Raw genomic sequence first — 18,915 nt, 5'->3', positions numbered from 1 at the left:
TTACTGTCATTAATGCTGGATTTGGTGGTCAAACGCCTCTTCTGTAAAATGTTGCGTAGGTGCTTTGTTCTTGTGTTCATGTGCGTGTGCTTTTGCGTATCCAGGAGCACAAGCTGATGCGTAACCAAAGCATAGGGGGATCCAAGTTACCAGACTTGAGTGAAGCTGCTGAACAGGAAAGAGGTAACAGTGCATATTCTCCCTCGTGTCCATGTAAGACAGAAAGTGCTTTCAGCACTGCGTTTAAGGGTGGGCCCTTCCTGAATCTCAGGGAAAATCTGTTGCAGTCTACAAATGATGATGATCTGTTCTTGTTTTTTTCCCTCGGTGCCACCCATTTACTGGCAAACTCATAACAGAGAAATAAATGCTGTTTGCATTTTCCATCAGCAGATGGCATGATTGTTAAAGTATGTGAGCCAAAGACCACCAGAGGAAGATGAAATGAGATGGGTTTATGTATTTTGTGTGTTTGGGAACGAGACAGCACCGTTGACTTAAATCAGTCTCAAATTACTTGTGACTTGAATCCAAACCTGAGACCAGGTAACTGGCTTTAGGACTGATTTATGCAACAATGTGTCTGCAGGAGCTCCACCTTCTCCAAACTCGGCCAGTAGTGAGGAGGCAAAGGAGAAGTTGGACGCCATGCCAAACATTTCAGATGTGATGCTGAGAAAACTCAAACTCCACCGAGGTCTACCAGGCTGGTGTGCAACAACTGCTGCTTTAGTTAACTTTCATCTTTTGCCTAGTTTTTTTCTCTCTAATCGATAACAAATCTTAATTTTGCTGTAGACAAATACTGTATGTGCATTACTCACCCATACTAACAATTCCTCTTTGATTTCATTCCAGTGCACCCCCTCTCACTGAAAAAGAAGTTGAGGTTGGTATCAGATCTGTTCAGGTTTTGGGTTATTCTCACAGTATTTCTCCTAAAGAATAAAGATACAAAGTCACAAAAACCTCATATTGTTAACCTTTCATGATGAGAAATTGAACGTTGTCCATTCATGCTCCAGTTGATTTTGTTTTTATGTGGTGCTTTGCTTGTGCTTGTCACCTAGGAAGAGAACAAAAAAGTTTATTTCCCAAAATGTTTAACTATTCCTTCAATAATTGAACATTTCACTTTGGTGGTCTGTATAAGCTTCAATAGTAGTAAGAAACTTGCCTTATTTGTAAACACAGCTACTACTCAAAAACAATTAATTGTGTTAAATATCAGAAGAAAACTGTAATTAGAATTGACCTAATCTAATTTTCTCATATAGTTTTTCTGAAAAGAAAATATATTCAATGTAATATTCTCGTTCAAATTTCTGCCTTCAAAATGCTGCACAGTAATTAACTATGTGCGTGAGTTTTCATACAATGGGTCATAGAATTGACTGCCAGCTGTAATCTGTTTACTTTGAGCAGAAAATCAAACAAGCACTCTGCTCTTTTGTTGCACTCGCTGCTGAACATTCGCCATGCGTAATGTTCATAATCATCATTGTTGTTACCAAAAGTATTTTGATGGTGTTTGGTCAACAAGAAAGTGTTTTTTCTGTTCCTGATCAGACCTAGGAGACACTTGAGCTATTTCCTGTGGTGAAAAAAATGCAGCTTCTCTCGCTTTTCCCACTGGGATCTGTCTGGTTTAGCAAGGTCATATATTTCCTCTCAGTCCATGTATGTTGAAAAACGGTGCAGACTTGCTTTGATCCGCAAAACATCAAGTGGTCAAATGTCAGAATCAGTGCTTGTTCCCAATGCTTGTCTCATGGTGACTCGGTTCTCCCTCACACGGTAACCAATAAAAATGCTGTGTGTGTGTGAGTGAGTGTGAGAGTTGGTGTGTTGCCATCACCAGCAGTTAATGTGTCTTTAATGTGCCATTCCAAGTGATTTCCTCCCCACAGAACGCTTTTGTCCAGCTGTCACTGGCATTTCGTAATGACAACTACACTCTGGAGATGCGGCTGAAACAGGCGGAGAGGGAGAGGAACCTGACTGAGGAAGACACCGAGAAAGAACTGGAAGAGTTCAAAGGAGCACTGAAGGTCAGCCCTCGAATACAGCAGCTGACATTAGATTGACGAGAAAAGAAGAAATCCCTCTGGCTCTTTAGTGCTTGTTCGTCTGTTTAATGTTTCCTGGAAACGTCCCACAGTAAATATTTATCTTGTCTGAGTCCGATCCCAGGTACAGAAGAGGACACCGATGTACACTTTGTAGAAAGTTGTAACGAGGTGGTGTTGTGTTTCTTGTAGATGACTTCGCCACAGTGGCAGAATTTGGAGCAGCGTGAGGCCTACCAGCGCCTCATAGAGACGGTAGCCGTGCTGCACCGGCTCGCCACGCGGCTCTCCAGCAGATCAGAGATCGTTGGAGCAGTTCGACAGGTGCAGCCACACAAACACAATCAGATGGCAACCGAGGAAATGCAGAACAGATAAAGGGAACGCTGCATTATGTCAATATACGGCACATCTTGTTTTTTTTAAGATACTGACTTTTTCAGGATGTCTCGGGGTCACTGGGATGCTTGTTTGGCAGCATGGACAATTATTATGGGAAAGATCTTTATCTTATGTCATGGCCGGCCAAACCAAACATCAATTCAAGAGCAAATTTACTGTTTTTGCTGTACAAAGGTCTTTTAGCTATTTATGATCCCAAACCATTCTGATGAATTACTGCCCTTTTTGATCTTTTCCTTGTACTGCTACCCATCCATAAATAACAATCTAATTATAAGGCTATATCAATTGCACAGAAATAAAGGCTCATATAACATCAGATTATGAGCTGTCTCTTGACTTTCAGTTTGTTTTTCTCCACAGCCACATTTATATATTCTATTCTTTGTGATTTTTGCAAATAATAACTTGTAAGCGTAATAATCCCTTACTGTCGAAGGAAAAGGCAAATATATGAAGCAGGATATGTTGTAACTATAAGGTCTTTTCCACAAGGTGTTTCTCTCCATGAGCAATGTGCATATTTTAACAGCTGTTCCTGTAGGGTTTGGCCTCACTGCTCTTTTCAACCCTGTTCCCAAAAGCTGTCAGCAGCTTTGAGCAAAACCTTTTGATGAACCCGCTGCACGCTACCAGCCCAGCACCAAATAGCCGACACGCAAATTTAGCAACTCGCTGGTGTCGAAAGCTGAATCTAAAAAGACGGTTATTTGGGGAGACTAAACCATAAAACAAGAATACACCAGTTGATATTGCACTTATATTCATCCGGTGTCTAAAAACTCAACGTTCATGGGAAGATACATTTTTGTGTGTCTGTTAGTTGGCGGTCACTTTGTTAAATGGTTAAATATTCCTTTCACGAAGAGCCATTTGTTTAAAGTCTGTCTGCTAAAAGGTTTTAGGTTAGTCACGTGTCGATACAGTATATTGTCTTGCCGTATTGACTGCTTTTCTTTGTGCAACAGGAGAAACGTATGAACAAGGCCACCGAGGTCATGATGCAATATGTGGAAAATCTGAAGAGGACGTACGAGAAGGACCATGCAGAGCTGATGGAGTTTAAGAAGCTGGCCAACCAGAACTCAAATCGCTGTTACGGAGGGTCCGTAGACACTGGAGGTAAGACGGGTCGACAGGTCATATGCCCTGAATGTGTTGTGACTCTGTTGTGTTGTTCTGGTCACATGACATCCGTTGTACTTCTGTCCATCCTGATAGAGGGATTCACCTCTGTACATATACATAAGAAGGACATTTACAGTTGTTTGTTAATAAGCACATTTAGAATTTGACTTTTATTTTTTAAATTAAAATCTCAACTAGACTTCTAAACATCAGTAATATTAATGCAATAATATAGTTTAACATCTAAAAGGAGACATTCTGTTTAACAAGTAGAGTTGTATTCTACTTTTGATTATACTTTGCTGGAAATATTTCTTTACTTTTATTGAACGTTGAATCAAGAACATATACTTGTATTGGAGTAAAATATAATAACGGTAAAATCTCATTTGAATACCTACTGTGCTCAGGGTTTTATGTAACTTCATACTAAAATCTGTAATCTATTAAATATAGTTTAACTTTTTAATAAGATAAACCGTTTTCCTCCCGCTGACCTCACTTCACTTCTGTCTTACTGAGCAGCTTCACTGCAGCTTTGGCAAAAAATACCAGCATGAAATTAATGTTTTTTGTGCGTATGTAATGCTGTACGCACAGCATACAGCATTACATGTGCTGTATGCTGTGTAAAGATATCTCCGTCATCTTTATTTTGTTTGTCTTAATAAAGATGACGGAGCTCCGCGGCCGTCAAGATCGATGTCCCTTACTCTGGGAAAGGTAAGTGCTTCTGTTTTTCAGGTTTTTAACTTTTTGATAAATGGTTACTTTTTATCTAAAGGTCATCTATGAAGCACATTCTTTGATTCCAGCTTCTGAAATTGGAAGCTTTGCTGCTTTCTCTGTTTCATATGTTTTTTAATTAAATGTTTGGACTATTAGTCAGTCACTCTTCTTTTGGTGACATCATCATGCCTTTGTCGTTGTAGTTTATGTAAAAGAAAAGCAATCTTATATCCCTAAATTCTAATTTTTCATCCTTACCACTGGCACATGTTCTGTGTCCTTTCACCCTCACTAGGCTCTGCCCAGACGTAGGGTGAGCGTAGCAGTGGTGCCTAAATTTAACCTCCTCAACATCCCGGGTCAGTCCCCAGCCATAGCCGGCCCGGGCCCCAGCATTGGACCCATCGCTGGTGCTGCTCTTCCTGTCCTGGTAGGTCGCCCTGTCCTATCCTGACGTGTCCTGTTTAGTTGTGTCCTGTCCTGTTATGTCCTGACGTGTCCCGTTGTAATGTGTCTCGTTCTGTTGTGTCCTGTTCAGTTGTGTCCTGTTCAGTTGTGTCCTGTCCTGTTGTGTCCTGTTCAGTTGTGTCCTGTTCAGTTGTGTCCTGTCCTGTTGTGTCCTGTCCTGTTGTGTCCTGTCCTGTTGTGTCCTGTTCTGTTGTGTCCTGTTCAGTTGTGTCCTGTTCAGTTGTGTCCTGTCCTGTTGTGTCCTGTCCTGTTGTGTCCTGTTCTGTTGTGTCCCGTTCAGTTGTGTCCCGTTGTGTCCTGTTCTGTTGTGTCCCGTTCAGTTGTGTCCCGTTGTGTCCCGTTCAGTTGTGTCCCGTTGTGTCCTGTTCAGTTGTGTCCTGTTCAGTTGTGTCCCGTTCAATTGTGTCCCGTTGTGTCCTGTTCAGTTGTGTCCTGTCCTGTTGTGTCCTGTTCAGTTGTGTCCTGTTGTGTCCTGTTCAGTTGTGTCCTGTTCAGTTGTGTCCTGTCCTGTTGTGTCCCGTTCTGTTGTGTCCTGTTCAGTTGTTTCCTGTTCAGTTGTGTCCTGTTCAGTTGTGTCCTGTTCAGTTGTGTCCCGTTCAGTTGTGTCCTGTTCTGTTGTGTCCTGTCTTGTTGTGTCCTGTTCAGTTGTGTCCCGTTCTGTTGTGTCCTGTCCTGTTGTGTCCTGTTCAGTTGTGTCCTGTCCCGTTGTGTCCTGTTCTGTTGTGTCCTGTCCTGTCCTGTTCAGTTGTGTCCTGTTCAGCTGTTGTGTCCTGTTCAGTTGTGTCCTGTTCAGTTGTGTCCCGTTCAGTTGTGTCCTGTTCTGTTGTGTCCTGTCTTGTTGTGTCCTGTTCAGTTGTGTCCCGTTCTGTTGTGTCCTGTCCTGTTGTGTCCTGTTCAGTTGTGTCCTGTCCCGTTGTGTCCTGTTCTGTTGTGTCCTGTCCTGTCCTGTTCAGTTGTGTCCTGTTCAGTTGTGTCCTGTTCAGTTGTGTCCTGTCCTGTTGTGTCCCGTTCAGTTGTGTCCTGTTGTGTCCTGTTCAGTTGTGTCCTGTTCAGTTGTGTCCTGTCCTGTTGTGTCCCGTTCTGTTGTGTCCTGTTCAGTTGTGTCCTGTCCTGTTGTGTCCCGTTCTGTTATGTCCCGTTCTGTTGTGTCCTGTTCAGTTGTGTCCTGTTCAGTTGTGTCCTGTTCAGTTGTGTCCCGTTCAGTTGTGTCCCGTTCAGTTGTCCCGTTGTGTCCTGTTCTGTTGTGTCCTGTCCTGTTGTGTCCTGTTCAGTTGTGTCCCGTTCTGTTGTGTCCTGTTCAGTTGTGTCCCGTTCAGTTGTGTCCCGTTCAGTTGTGTCCCGTTCTGTTGTGTCCCGTTCAGTTGTGTCCCGTTCAGTTGTGTCCCGTTCAGTTGTGTCCCGTTGTGTCCTGTTCTGTTGTGTCCTGTCCTGTTGTGTCCCGTTCTGTTGTGTCCTGTCCTGTTGTGTCCTGTTCAGTTGTGTCCCGTTCTGTTGTGTCCCGTTCTGTTGTGTCCCGTTCAGTTGTGTCCCGTTCAGTTGTGTCCCGTTCAGTTGTGTCCTGTTCAGTTGTGTCCTGTCCTGTTGTGTCCCGTTCTGTTGTGTCCTGTCCTGTTGTGTCCTGTTCAGTTGTGTCCCGTTCTGTTGTGTCCTGTCCTGTTGTGTCCTGTCCTGTTGTGTCCTGTTCAGTTGTGTCCTGTTCAGTTGTGTCCCGTTCAGTTGTGTCCCGTTCTGTTGTGTCCCGTTCTGTTGTGTCCTGTTCTGTTGTGTCCCGTTCAGTTGTGTCCCGTTGTGTCTTGTTCAGTTGTGTCCCGTTCAGTTGTGTCCTGTTGTGTCCTGTTCAGTTGTGTCCTGTCCTGTTGTGTCCCGTTCAGTTGTGTCCTGTTCAGTTGTGTCCTGTTCAGTTGTGTCCTGTCCTGTTGTGTCCCGTTCTGTTGTGTCCCGTTCTGTTGTGTCCCGTTGTGTCCTGTCCTGTTGTGTCCCGTTCTGTTGTGTCCCGTTCTGTTGTGTCCCGTTCTGTTGTGTCCCGTTGTGTCCTGTTCTGTTGTGTCCTGTTCTGTTGTGTCCCGTTCAGTTGTGTCCCGTTGTGTCTTGTTCAGTTGTGTCCCGTTCAGTTGTGTCCTGTTGTGTCCTGTTCAGTTGTGTCCTGTTCAGTTGTGTCCTGTCCTGTTGTGTCCCGTTCAGTTGTGTCCCGTTGTGTCCTGTTCTGTTGTGTCCTGTTCTGTTGTGTCCCGTTCAGTTGTGTCCCGTTGTGTCTTGTTCAGTTGTGTCCCGTTCAGTTGTGTCCTGTTGTGTCCTGTTCAGTTGTGTCCTGTCCTGTTGTGTCCCGTTCAGTTGTGTCCTGTTCAGTTGTGTCCTGTCCTGTTGTGTCCCGTTCTGTTGTGTCCCGTTCTGTTGTGTCCCGTTCAGTTGTGTCCCGTTCAGTTGTGTCCCGTTCAGTTGTGTCCTGTTCAGTTGTGTCCTGTTCAGTTGTGTCCTGTCCTGTTGTGTCCCGTTCTGTTGTGTCCTGTCCTGTTGTGTCCTGTTCAGTTGTGTCCCGTTCTGTTGTGTCCTGTCCTGTTGTGTCCTGTTCAGTTGTGTCCTGTTCAGTTGTGTCCCGTTCAGTTGTGTCCCGTTCTGTTGTGTCCCGTTGTGTCCTGTTCTGTTGTGTCCTGTTCTGTTGTGTCCCGTTCAGTTGTGTCCCGTTGTGTCTTGTTCAGTTGTGTCCCATTCAGTTGTGTCCTGTCCTGTTGTGTCCCGTTCAGTTGTGTCCTGTTCAGTTGTGTCCTGTTCAGTTGTGTCCTGTCCTGTTGTGTCCCGTTCTGTTGTGTCCCGTTCTGTTGTGTCCCGTTGTGTCCTGTCCTGTTGTGTCCCGTTCTGTTGTGTCCCGTTCTGTTGTGTCCCGTTCTGTTGTGTCCCGTTGTGTCCTGTTCTGTTGTGTCCTGTTCTGTTGTGTCCCGTTCAGTTGTGTCCCGTTGTGTCTTGTTCAGTTGTGTCCCGTTCAGTTGTGTCCTGTTGTGTCCTGTTCAGTTGTGTCCTGTTCAGTTGTGTCCTGTCCTGTTGTGTCCCGTTCAGTTGTGTCCCGTTGTGTCCTGTTCTGTTGTGTCCTGTTCTGTTGTGTCCCGTTCAGTTGTGTCCCGTTGTGTCTTGTTCAGTTGTGTCCCGTTCAGTTGTGTCCTGTTGTGTCCTGTTCAGTTGTGTCCTGTCCTGTTGTGTCCCGTTCAGTTGTGTCCTGTTCAGTTGTGTCCTGTCCTGTTGTGTCCCGTTCTGTTGTGTCCCGTTCAGTTTTGTCCTGTTCAGTTGTGTCCTGTTCTGTTGTGTCCCGTTCAGTTGTGTCCCGTTGTGTCCTGTTCAGTTGTGTCCCGTTCTGTTGTGTCCCGTTCAGTTGTGTCCTGTTCAGTTGTGTCCTGTTCAGTTGTGTCCTGTTCAGTTGTGTCCCGTTCTGTTGTGTCCCGTTCAGTTGTGTCCTGTTCAGTTGTGTCCTGTTCAGTTGTGTCCTGTTCAGTTGTGTCCCGTTCAGTTGTGTCCCGTTGTGTCCTGTTCAGTTGTGTCCTGTTCAGTTGTGTCCTGTTCAGTTGTGTCCTGTCCTGTTGTGTCCTGTTCAGTTGTGTCCCGTTCAGTTGTCCCGTTGTGTCCTGTTCAGTTGTGTCCTGTCCTGTTGTGTCCTGTCCTGTTGTGTCCTGTTCTGTTGTGTCCTGTTCAGTTGTGTCCTGTCCTGTTGTGTGTCCCGTTCAGTTGTGTCCTGTTGTGTCCTGTTCAGTTGTGTCCTGTTCAGTTGTGTCCTGTCCTGTTGTGTCCCGTTCAGTTGTGTCCTGTTGTGTCCTGTTCAGTTGTGTCCTGTTCAGTTGTGTCCTGTCCTGTTGTGTCCCGTTCTGTTGTGTCCTGTTCAGTTGTGTCCTGTCCTGTTGTGTCCCGTTCTGTTATGTCCCGTTCTGTTGTGTCCTGTTCAGTTGTGTCCTGTTCAGTTGTGTCCTGTTCAGTTGTGTCCCGTTCAGTTGTCCCGTTGTGTCCTGTTCTGTTGTGTCCTGTCCTGTTGTGTCCTGTTCAGTTGTGTCCCGTTCTGTTGTGTCCTGTTCAGTTGTGTCCCGTTCAGTTGTGTCCCGTTCAGTTGTGTCCCGTTCTGTTGTGTCCCGTTCAGTTGTGTCCCGTTCAGTTGTGTCCCGTTCAGTTGTGTCCCGTTGTGTCCTGTTCTGTTGTGTCCTGTCCTGTTGTGTCCCGTTCTGTTGTGTCCTGTCCTGTTGTGTCCTGTTCAGTTGTGTCCCGTTCTGTTGTGTCCCGTTCTGTTGTGTCCCGTTCAGTTGTGTCCCGTTCAGTTGTGTCCCGTTCAGTTGTGTCCTGTTCAGTTGTGTCCTGTTCAGTTGTGTCCTGTCCTGTTGTGTCCCGTTCTGTTGTGTCCTGTCCTGTTGTGTCCTGTTCAGTTGTGTCCCGTTCTGTTGTGTCCTGTCCTGTTGTGTCCTGTCCTGTTGTGTCCTGTTCAGTTGTGTCCTGTTCAGTTGTGTCCCGTTCAGTTGTGTCCCGTTCTGTTGTGTCCTGTTCTGTTGTGTCCTGTTCTGTTGTGTCCCGTTCAGTTGTGTCCCGTTGTGTCTTGTTCAGTTGTGTCCCGTTCAGTTGTGTCCTGTTGTGTCCTGTTCAGTTGTGTCCTGTCCTGTTGTGTCCCGTTCAGTTGTGTCCTGTTCAGTTGTGTCCTGTTCAGTTGTGTCCTGTCCTGTTGTGTCCCGTTCTGTTGTGTCCCGTTCTGTTGTGTCCCGTTGTGTCCTGTCCTGTTGTGTCCCGTTCTGTTGTGTCCCGTTCTGTTGTGTCCCGTTCTGTTGTGTCCCGTTGTGTCCTGTTCTGTTGTGTCCTGTTCTGTTGTGTCCCGTTCAGTTGTGTCCCGTTGTGTCTTGTTCAGTTGTGTCCCGTTCAGTTGTGTCCTGTTGTGTCCTGTTCAGTTGTGTCCTGTTCAGTTGTGTCCTGTCCTGTTGTGTCCCGTTCAGTTGTGTCCCGTTGTGTCCTGTTCTGTTGTGTCCTGTTCTGTTGTGTCCCGTTCAGTTGTGTCCCGTTGTGTCTTGTTCAGTTGTGTCCCGTTCAGTTGTGTCCTGTTGTGTCCTGTTCAGTTGTGTCCTGTCCTGTTGTGTCCCGTTCAGTTGTGTCCTGTTCAGTTGTGTCCTGTCCTGTTGTGTCCCGTTCTGTTGTGTCCCGTTCTGTTGTGTCCCGTTCAGTTTTGTCCTGTTCAGTTGTGTCCTGTTCTGTTGTGTCCCGTTCAGTTGTGTCCCGTTGTGTCTTGTTCAGTTGTGTCCCGTTCAGTTGTGTCCTGTCCTGTTGTGTCCTGTTCAGTTGTGTCCTGTTCAGTTGTGTCCTGTTCAGTTGTGTCCTGTCCTGTTGTGTCCTGTCCTGTTGTGTCCTGTTCAGTTGTGTCCTGTTCAGTTGTGTCCTGTCCTGTTGTGTCCTGTTCAGTTGTGTCCTGTTCAGTTGTGTCCTGTTCAGTTGTGTCCTGTCCTGTTGTGTCCTGTCCTGTTGTGTCCTGTTCTGTTGTGTCCTGTTCAGTTGTGTCCTGTTCAGTTGTGTCCTGTCCTGTTGTGTCCTGTCCTGTTGTGTCCTGTCCTGTTGTGTCCTGTTCTGTTGTGTCCCGTTCAGTTGTGTCCCGTTGTGTCCTGTTCTGTTGTGTCCCGTTCAGTTGTGTCCCGTTGTGTCCCGTTCAGTTGTGTCCCGTTGTGTCCTGTTCAGTTGTGTCCTGTTCAGTTGTGTCCCGTTCAATTGTGTCCCGTTGTGTCCTGTTCAGTTGTGTCCTGTTCAGTTGTGTCCCGTTCAGTTGTGTCCTGTTGTGTCCTGTTCAGTTGTGTCCTGTTCAGTTGTGTCCTGTCCTGTTGTGTCCCGTTCAGTTGTGTCCTGTTGTGTCCTGTTCAGTTGTGTCCTGTTCAGTTGTGTCCTGTCCTGTTGTGTCCCGTTCTGTTGTGTCCTGTTCAGTTGTGTCCTGTTCAGTTGTGTCCTGTCCTGTTGTGTCCCGTTCTGTTGTGTCCTGTTCAGTTGTGTCCTGTTCAGTTGTGTCCCGTTCAGTTGTGTCCTGTTCTGTTGTGTCCTGTCTTGTTGTGTCCTGTTCAGTTGTGTCCCGTTCTGTTGTGTCCTGTCCTGTTGTGTCCTGTTCAGTTGTGTCCCGTTCTGTTGTGTCCTGTCCTGTTGTGTCCTGTTCAGTTGTGTCCTGTCCCGTTGTGTCCTGTTCTGTTGTGTCCTGTCCTGTCCTGTTCAGTTGTGTCCTGTTCAGTTGTGTCCCGTTCTGTTGTGTCCCGTTCAGTTGTGTCCTGTTCAGTTGTGTCCTGTTCAGTTGTGTCCCGTTCAGTTGTCCCGTTGTGTCGTGTCCTGTTGTGTCCTGTTCAGTTGTGTCCTGTTCAGTTGTGTCCTGTTCAGTTGTGTCCTGTCCTGTTGTGTCCTGTCCTGTTGTGTCCTGTTCTGTTGTGTCCTGTTCAGTTGTGTCCTGTCCTGTTGTGTCCTGTCCTGTTGTGTCCTGTCCTGTTGTGTCCTGTTCTGTTGTGTCCTGTCCTGTTGTGTCCCGTTCTGTTGTGTCCCGTTCTGTTGTGTCCCGTTGTGTCCTGTCCTGTTGTGTCCCGTTCTGTTGTGTCCCGTTCTGTTGTGTCCCGTTGTGTCCTGTTCTGTTGTGTCCTGTTCTGTTGTGTCCCGTTCAGTTGTGTCCCGTTGTGTCTTGTTCAGTTGTGTCCCGTTCAGTTGTGTCCTGTTGTGTCCTGTTCAGTTGTGTCCTGTTCAGTTGTGTCCTGTCCTGTTGTGTCCCGTTCAGTTGTGTCCCGTTGTGTCCTGTTCTGTTGTGTCCTGTTCTGTTGTGTCCCGTTCAGTTGTGTCCCGTTGTGTCTTGTTCAGTTGTGTCCTGTTCAGTTGTGTCCTGTCCTGTTGTGTCCCGTTCAGTTGTGTCCTGTTCAGTTGTGTCCTGTCCTGTTGTGTCCCGTTCTGTTGTGTCCCGTTCTGTTGTGTCCCGTTCAGTTTTGTCCTGTTCAGTTGTGTCCTGTTCTGTTGTGTCCCGTTCAGTTGTGTCCCGTTGTGTCTTGTTCAGTTGTGTCCCGTTCAGTTGTGTCCTGTTGTGTCCTGTTCAGTTGTGTCCTGTCCTGTTGTGTCCCGTTCAGTTGTGTCCTGTTCAGTTGTGTCCTGTCCTGTTGTGTCCCGTTCTGTTGTGTCCCGTTCTGTTGTGTCCTGTTCAGTTGTGTCCTGTTCAGTTGTGTCCCGTTCTGTTGTGTCCCGTTCAGTTGTGTCCTGTTCAGTTGTGTCCTGTTCAGTTGTGTCCTGTTCTGTTGTGTCCTTTTCAGTTGTGTCCTGTTCAGTTGTGTCCTGTTCTGTTGTGTCCTGTTCAGTTGTTTCCTGTTCAGTTGTGTCCTGTCCTGTTGTGTCCCGTTCTGTTGTGTCCTGTTCAGTTGTGTCCTGTCCTGTTGTGTCCCGTTCTGTTGTGTCCCGTTCTGTTGTGTCCCGTTCTGTTGTGTCCTGTTCAGTTGTGTCCTGTTCAGTTGTGTCCCGTTCAGTTGTGTCCTGTTCTGTTGTGTCCTGTCCTGTTGTGTCCTGTTCAGTTGTGTCCCGTTCTGTTGTGTCCTGTCCTGTTGTGTCCTGTTCAGTTGTGTCCCGTTCTGTTGTGTCCTGTCCTGTTGTGTCCTGTTCAGTTGTGTCCTGTCCCGTTGTGTCCTGTTCTGTTGTGTCCTGTCCTGTTGTGTCCTGTTCAGTTGTGTCCCGTTCTGTTGTGTCCCGTTCAGTTGTGTCCTGTTCAGTTGTGTCCTGTTCAGTTGTGTCCTGTTCAGTTGTGTCCCGTTCAGTTGTCCCGTTGTGTCCTGTTCAGTTGTGTCCTGTTCAGTTGTGTCCTGTTCAGTTGTGTCCTGTCCTGTTGTGTCCTGTTCAGTTGTGTCCTGTTCAGTTGTGTCCCGTTCAGTTGTCCCGTTGTGTCCTGTTCAGTTGTGTCCTGTTCAGTTGTGTCCTGTCCTGTTGTGTCCTGTCCTGTTGTGTCCTGTTCTGTTGTGTCCTGTTCAGTTGTGTCCTGTCCTGTTGTGTGTCCCGTTCAGTTGTGTCCTGTTGTGTCCTGTTCAGTTGTGTCCTGTTCAGTTGTGTCCTGTCCTGTTGTGTCCCGTTCAGTTGTGTCCTTTTGTGTCCTGTTCAGTTGTGTCCTGTTCAGTTGTGTCCTGTCCTGTTGTGTCCCGTTCTGTTGTGTCCTGTTCAGTTGTGTCCTGTCCTGTTGTGTCCCGTTCTGTTGTGTCCCGTTCTGTTGTGTCCTGTTCAGTTGTGTCCTGTTCAGTTGTGTCCTGTTCAGTTGTGTCCCGTTCAGTTGTCCCGTTGTGTCCTGTTCTGTTGTGTCCTGTCCTGTTGTGTCCTGTTCAGTTGTGTCCCGTTCTGTTGTGTCCTGTTCAGTTGTGTCCCGTTCAGTTGTGTCCCGTTCAGTTGTGTCCCGTTCTGTTGTGTCCCGTTCAGTTGTGTCCCGTTCAGTTGTGTCCCGTTCAGTTGTGTCCCGTTGTGTCCTGTTCAGTTGTGTCCTGTCCTGTTGTGTCCCGTTCTGTTGTGTCCTGTCCTGTTGTGTCCTGTTCAGTTGTGTCCCGTTCTGTTGTGTCCCGTTCTGTTGTGTCCCGTTCAGTTGTGTCCCGTTCAGTTGTGTCCCGTTCAGTTGTGTCCTGTTCAGTTGTGTCCTGTTCAGTTGTGTCCTGTCCTGTTGTGTCCCGTTCTGTTGTGTCCTGTCCTGTTGTGTCCTGTTCAGTTGTGTCCCGTTCTGTTGTGTCCTGTCCTGTTGTGTCCTGTCCTGTTGTGTCCTGTTCTGTTGTGTCCCGTTCAGTTGTGTCCCGTTGTGTCTTGTTCAGTTGTGTCCCGTTCAGTTGTGTCCTGTTGTGTCCTGTTCAGTTGTGTCCTGTTCAGTTGTGTCCTGTCCTGTTGTGTCCCGTTCTGTTGTGTCCCGTTCTGTTGTGTCCTGTCCTGTTGTGTCCCGTTCTGTTGTGTCCTGTTCAGTTGTGTCCTGTCCTGTTGTGTCCCGTTCTGTTGTGTCCCGTTCTGTTGTGTCCCGTTCTGTTGTGTCCTGTTCAGTTGTGTCCTGTTCAGTTGTGTCCCGTTCAGTTGTGTCCTGTTCTGTTGTGTCCTGTCCTGTTGTGTCCTGTTCAGTTGTGTCCCGTTCTGTTGTGTCCTGTCCTGTTGTGTCCTGTTCAGTTGTGTCCCGTTCTGTTGTGTCCTGTCCTGTTGTGTCCTGTTCAGTTGTGTCCTGTCCCGTTGTGTCCTGTTCTGTTGTGTCCTGTCCTGTTGTGTCCTATTCAGTTGTGTCCCGTTCTGTTGTGTCCCGTTCAGTTGTGTCCTGTTCAGTTGTGTCCTGTTCAGTTGTGTCCTGTTCAGTTGTGTCCCGTTCAGTTGTCCCGTTGTGTCCTGTTCAGTTGTGTCCTGTTCAGTTGTGTCCTGTTCAGTTGTGTCCTGTCCTGTTGTGTCCTGTTCAGTTGTGTCCTGTTCAGTTGTGTCCCGTTCAGTTGTCCCGTTGTGTCCTGTTCAGTTGTGTCCTGTTCAGTTGTGTCCTGTCCTGTTGTGTCCTGTCCTGTTGTGTCCTGTTCTGTTGTGTCCTGTTCAGTTGTGTCCTGTCCTGTTGTGTGTCCCGTTCAGTTGTGTCCTGTTGTGTCCTGTTCAGTTGTGTCCTGTTCAGTTGTGTCCTGTCCTGTTGTGTCCCGTTCAGTTGTGTCCTTTTGTGTCCTGTTCAGTTGTGTCCTGTTCAGTTGTGTCCTGTCCTGTTGTGTCCCGTTCTGTTGTGTCCTGTTCAGTTGTGTCCTGTCCTGTTGTGTCCCGTTCTGTTATGTCCCGTTCTGTTGTGTCCTGTTCAGTTGTGTCCTGTTCAGTTGTGTCCTGTTCAATTGTGTCCCGTTCAGTTGTCCCGTTGTGTCCTGTTCTGTTGTGTCCTGTCCTGTTGTGTCCTGTTCAGTTGTGTCCCGTTCTGTTGTGTCCTGTTCAGTTGTGTCCCGTTCAGTTGTGTCCCGTTCAGTTGTGTCCCGTTCTGTTGTGTCCCGTTCAGTTGTGTCCCGTTCAGTTGTGTCCCGTTCAGTTGTGTCCCGTTGTGTCCTGTTCAGTTGTGTCCTGTCCTGTTGTGTCCCGTTCTGTTGTGTCCTGTCCTGTTGTGTCCTGTTCAGTTGTGTCCCGTTCTGTTGTGTCCCGTTCTGTTGTGTCCCGTTCAGTTGTGTCCCGTTCAGTTGTGTCCCGTTCAGTTGTGTCCTGTTCAGTTGTGTCCTGTTCAGTTGTGTCCTGTCCTGTTGTGTCCCGTTCTGTTGTGTCCTGTCCTGTTGTGTCCTGTTCAGTTGTGTCCCGTTCTGTTGTGTCCTGTCCTGTTGTGTCCTGTCCTGTTGTGTCCTGTTCTGTTGTGTCCCGTTCAGTTGTGTCCCGTTGTGTCTTGTTCAGTTGTGTCCCGTTCAGTTGTGTCCTGTTGTGTCCTGTTCAGTTGTGTCCTGTTCAGTTGTGTCCTGTCCTGTTGTGTCCCGTTCAGTTGTGTCCCGTTGTGTCCTGTTCTGTTGTGTCCTGTTCTGTTGTGTCCCGTTCAGTTGTGTCCCGTTGTGTCTTGTTCAGTTGTGTCCCGTTCAGTTGTGTCCTGTTGTGTCCTGTTCAGTTGTGTCCTGTCCTGTTGTGTCCCGTTCAGTTGTGTCCTGTTCAGTTGTGTCCTGTTCTGTTGTGTCCTGTTCTGTTGTGTCCCGTTGTGTCCCGTTCAGTTGTGTCCTGTCCTGTTGTGTCCTGTCCTGTTGTGTACTGTTCTGTTTTGTCCCGTTGTGTCCCGTTCTGTTGTGTCCTGTCCTGTTGTGTCCTGTCCTGTTGTGTCCTGTTCTGTTTTGTCCCGTTGTGTCCCGTTCAGTTGTGTCCCGTTCAGTTGTGTCCTGTCCTGTTGTGTCCCGTTCTGTTGTGTCCTGTCCTGTTGTGTCCCGTTCAGTTGTGTCCCGTTCAGTTGTGTCCTGTCCTGTTGTGTCCCGTTCTGTTGTGTCCTGTCCTGTTGTGTCCTGTTCTGTTGTGTCCCGTTGTGTCCCGTTCAGTTGTGTCCCGTTGTGTCCTGTTCAGTTGTGTCCTGTTCTGTTGTGTCCCGTTCTGTTATGTCCTGTTCAGTTGTGTCCCGTTCTGTTGTGTCCTGTTCAGTTGTGTCCTGTTCAGTTGTGTCCTGTTCAGTTGTGTCCCGTTCTGTTGTGTCCTGTTCTGTTGTGTCCTGTCCTGTTGTGTCCTGTTCAGTTGTGTCCTGTTCAGTTGTGTCCTGTCCTGTTGTGTCCTGTCCTGTTGTGTCCTGTCCTGTTGTTCCCGTTCTGTTGTGTCCTGTTCAGTTGTGTCCTGTCCTGTTGTGTCCTGTTCAGTTGTGTCCTGTCCTGTTGTGTCCTGTTCTGTTGTGTCCTGTTCTGTTGTTTCCTGTCCTGTTGTGTCCTGTCCTGTTGTGTCCTGTCCTGTTGTTCCCGTTCTGTTGTGTCCTGTTCAGTTGTGTCCTGTCCTGTTGTGTCCTGTTCAGTTGTGTCCTGTCCTGTTGTGTCCTGTCCTGTTGTGTCCTGTTCAGTTGTGTCCTGTCCTGTTGTGTCCTGTTCTGTTGTGTCCTGTTCTGTTGTTTCCTGTCCTGTTGTGTCCTGTTCAGTTGTGTCCTGTCCTGTTGTGTCCTGTTCAGTTGTGTCCTGTTCTGTTGTGTCCTGTTCAGTTGTGTCCCGTTCTGTTGTGTCCTGTCCTGTTGTGTCCTGTTCAGTTGTGTCCTGTTCTGTTTTGTCCCGTTGTGTCCCGTTCAGTTGTGTCCCGTTCAATTGTGTCCTGTTCTGTTGTGTCCTGTTCTGTTGTGTCCCGTTGTGTCCCGTTCAGTTGTGTCCTGTCCTGTTGTGTCCTGTTCTGTTTTGTCCCGTTGTGTCCCGTTCTGTTGTGTCCTGTCCTGTTGTGTCCTGTCCTGTTGTGTCCTGTTCTGTTTTGTCCCGTTGTGTCCCGTTCTGTTGTGTCCTGTCCTGTTGTGTCCTGTCCTGTTGTGTCCTGTCCTGTTGTGTCCTGTCCTGTTGTGTCCTGTTCTGTTTTGTCCCGTTGTGTCCCGTTCAGTTGTGTCCCGTTCAGTTGTGTCCTGTCCTGTTGTGTCCTGTCCTGTTGTGTCCCGTTGTGTCCCGTTCAGTTGTGTCCCATTGTGTCCTGTCCTGTTGTGTCCTGTCCTGTTGTGTCCTGTCCTGTTGTGTCCCGTTCTGTTGTGTCCTGTCCTGTTTTGTCCTGTTCTGTTGTGTCCTGTCCTGTTGTGTCCTGTTCTGTTGTGTCCTGTTCAGTTGTGTCCCGTTCTGTTGTGTCCCGTTCTGTTGTGTCCCGTCCTGTTGTGTCCCGTTCAGTTGTGTCCTATTCTGTTGTGTCCTGTCCTGTTGTGTCCTATCCTGTTGTGTCCTGTCCTGTTGTGTCCCGTTCTGTTGTGTCCCGTCCTGTTGTGTCCTGTTCTGTTGTGTCCTGTTCAGTTGTGTCCCGTTCTGTTGTGTCCTGTCCTGTTGTGTCCTGTTCAGTTGTGTCCTGTTCAGTTGTGTCCCGTTCTGTTGTGTCCTGTTCTGTTGTGTCCTGTTCTGTTGTGTCCTGTTCTGTTGTGTCCTGTTCTGTTGTGTCCCGTTGTGTCCTGTTCAGTTGTGTCCCATTCTGTTGTGTCCCGTTCTGTTGTGTCCTGTCCTGTTGTGTCCTGTTCAGTTGTGTCCCGTTCTGTTGTGTCCTGTTCTGTTGTGTCCTGTTCTGTTGTGTCCTGTCCTGTTGTGTCCTGTTCAGTTGTGTCCTGTTCAGTTGTGTCCTGTCCTGTTGTGTTCTGTCCTGTTGTGTCCTGCTCTGTTGTGTCCCGTTCAGTTGTGTCCCGTTCTGTTGTGTCGTGTCCTGTTGTGTCCTGCTCTGTTGTGTCCCGTTCAGTTGTGTCCCGTTCTGTTGTGTCCTTTCCTGTTGTGTCCTGTCCTGTTGTGTCCTGTCCTGTTGTGTCCCGTTCTGTTGTGTCCTGTCCTGTTGTGTCCTGTTCTGTTGTGTCCTGTCCTGTTGTGTCCTGTCCTGTTGTGTCCCGTTCTGTTGTGTCCTGTTCTATTGTGTCCTGTTCAGTTGTGTCCCGTTCTGTTGTGTCCCGTTCTGTTGTGTCCCGTTCTGTTGTGTCCCGTTCAGTTGTGTCCTATTCTGTTGTGTCCTGTCCTGTTGTGTCCTGTCCTGTTGTGTCCTGTCCTGTTGTGTCCCGTTCTGTTGTGTCCTGTTCTGTTGTGTCCTGTTCTGTTGTGTCCCGTTGTGTCCTGTTCAGTTGTGTCCCATTCTGTTGTGTCCCGTTCTGTTGTGTCCTGTTCTGTTGTGTCCCGTTGTGTCCCGTTCAGTTGTGTCCCGTTGTGTCCTGTTCTGTTGTGTCCTGTTCTGTTGTGTCCTGTTCTGTTGTGTCCCGTTCTGTTGTGTCCTGTTCAGTTGTGTCCTGTCCTGTTGTTCCCGTTCTGTTTTGTCCTGTTCAGTTGTGTCCTGTCCTGTTCTGTTGTGTCCTGTTCTGTTGTGTCCTGTCCTGTTGTGTCCTGTTCAGTTGTGTCCTGTCCTGTTGTGTCCTGTTCTGTTGTGTCCTGTTCTGTTGTGTCCTGTCCTGTTGTGTCCTGTTCAGTTGTGTCCCGTTCTGTTGTGTTTTGTCCTGTTGTGTCTTGTTCAGTTGTGTCCCGTTCTGTTGTGTCCTGTTCTGTTGTGTCCTGTTCTGTTGTGTCCCGTTGTGTCCCGTTCAGTTGTGTCCCGTTCAGTTGTGTCCCGTTGTGTCCTGTTCTGTTGTGTCCTGTTCTGTTGTGTCCCGTTCTGTTGTGTCCTGTTCAGTTGTGTCCTGTCCTGTTGTTCCCGTTCTGTTGTGTCCTGTTCAGTTGTGTCCTGTCCTGTTGTGTCCTGTCCTGTTGTGTCCTGTTCTGTTGTGTCCTGTCCTGTTGTGTCCTGTTCAGTTGTTTCCTGTCCTGTTGTGTCCTGTCCTGTTGTGTCCTGCTCTGTTGTGTCCCGTTCAGTTTTGTCCCGTTCTGTTGTGTCCTGTCCTGTTGTGTCCTGTTCTGTTGTGTCCTGTTCAGTTGTGTCCCGTTCTGTTGTGTCCTGTCCTGTTGTGTCCTGTCCTGTTGTGTCCTGTCCTGTTGTGTCCCGTTCTGTTGTGTCCTGTCCTGTTGTGTCCTGTTCTGTTGTGTCCTGTTCAGTTGTGTCCTGTCCTGTTGTGTCCTGTTCAGTTGTGTCCCGTTCT

At 48.0% G+C, this 18,915-nt stretch overlaps 1 protein-coding gene across 1 annotated transcript in view; it reads left to right on the top strand.

Moving 5' to 3' along the window:
• The window catches only part of mrvi1 (murine retrovirus integration site 1 homolog), a 42,383-nt gene that overhangs the window by 20,644 nt on the left and 2,824 nt on the right, over window positions 1-18,915 (top strand). Inside the window, exons 24-31 of the mRNA XM_034563417.1 lie at window positions 105-183; window positions 590-710; window positions 859-889; window positions 1,911-2,051; window positions 2,262-2,393; window positions 3,440-3,593; window positions 4,273-4,322; window positions 4,624-4,758. Coding sequence (XP_034419308.1) covers window positions 105-183; window positions 590-710; window positions 859-889; window positions 1,911-2,051; window positions 2,262-2,393; window positions 3,440-3,593; window positions 4,273-4,322; window positions 4,624-4,758 — 843 coding nt within the window. The remainder of the gene's footprint in view (window positions 1-104; window positions 184-589; window positions 711-858; window positions 890-1,910; window positions 2,052-2,261; window positions 2,394-3,439; window positions 3,594-4,272; window positions 4,323-4,623; window positions 4,759-18,915) is intronic.

Source organism: Cyclopterus lumpus, chromosome 3 (genome assembly GCF_009769545.1).
Source record: "Cyclopterus lumpus isolate fCycLum1 chromosome 3, fCycLum1.pri, whole genome shotgun sequence".
NCBI lineage: Eukaryota > Metazoa > Chordata > Actinopteri > Perciformes > Cyclopteridae > Cyclopterus > Cyclopterus lumpus.
This window is presented reverse-complemented; position numbering and strand designations above follow the sequence as displayed.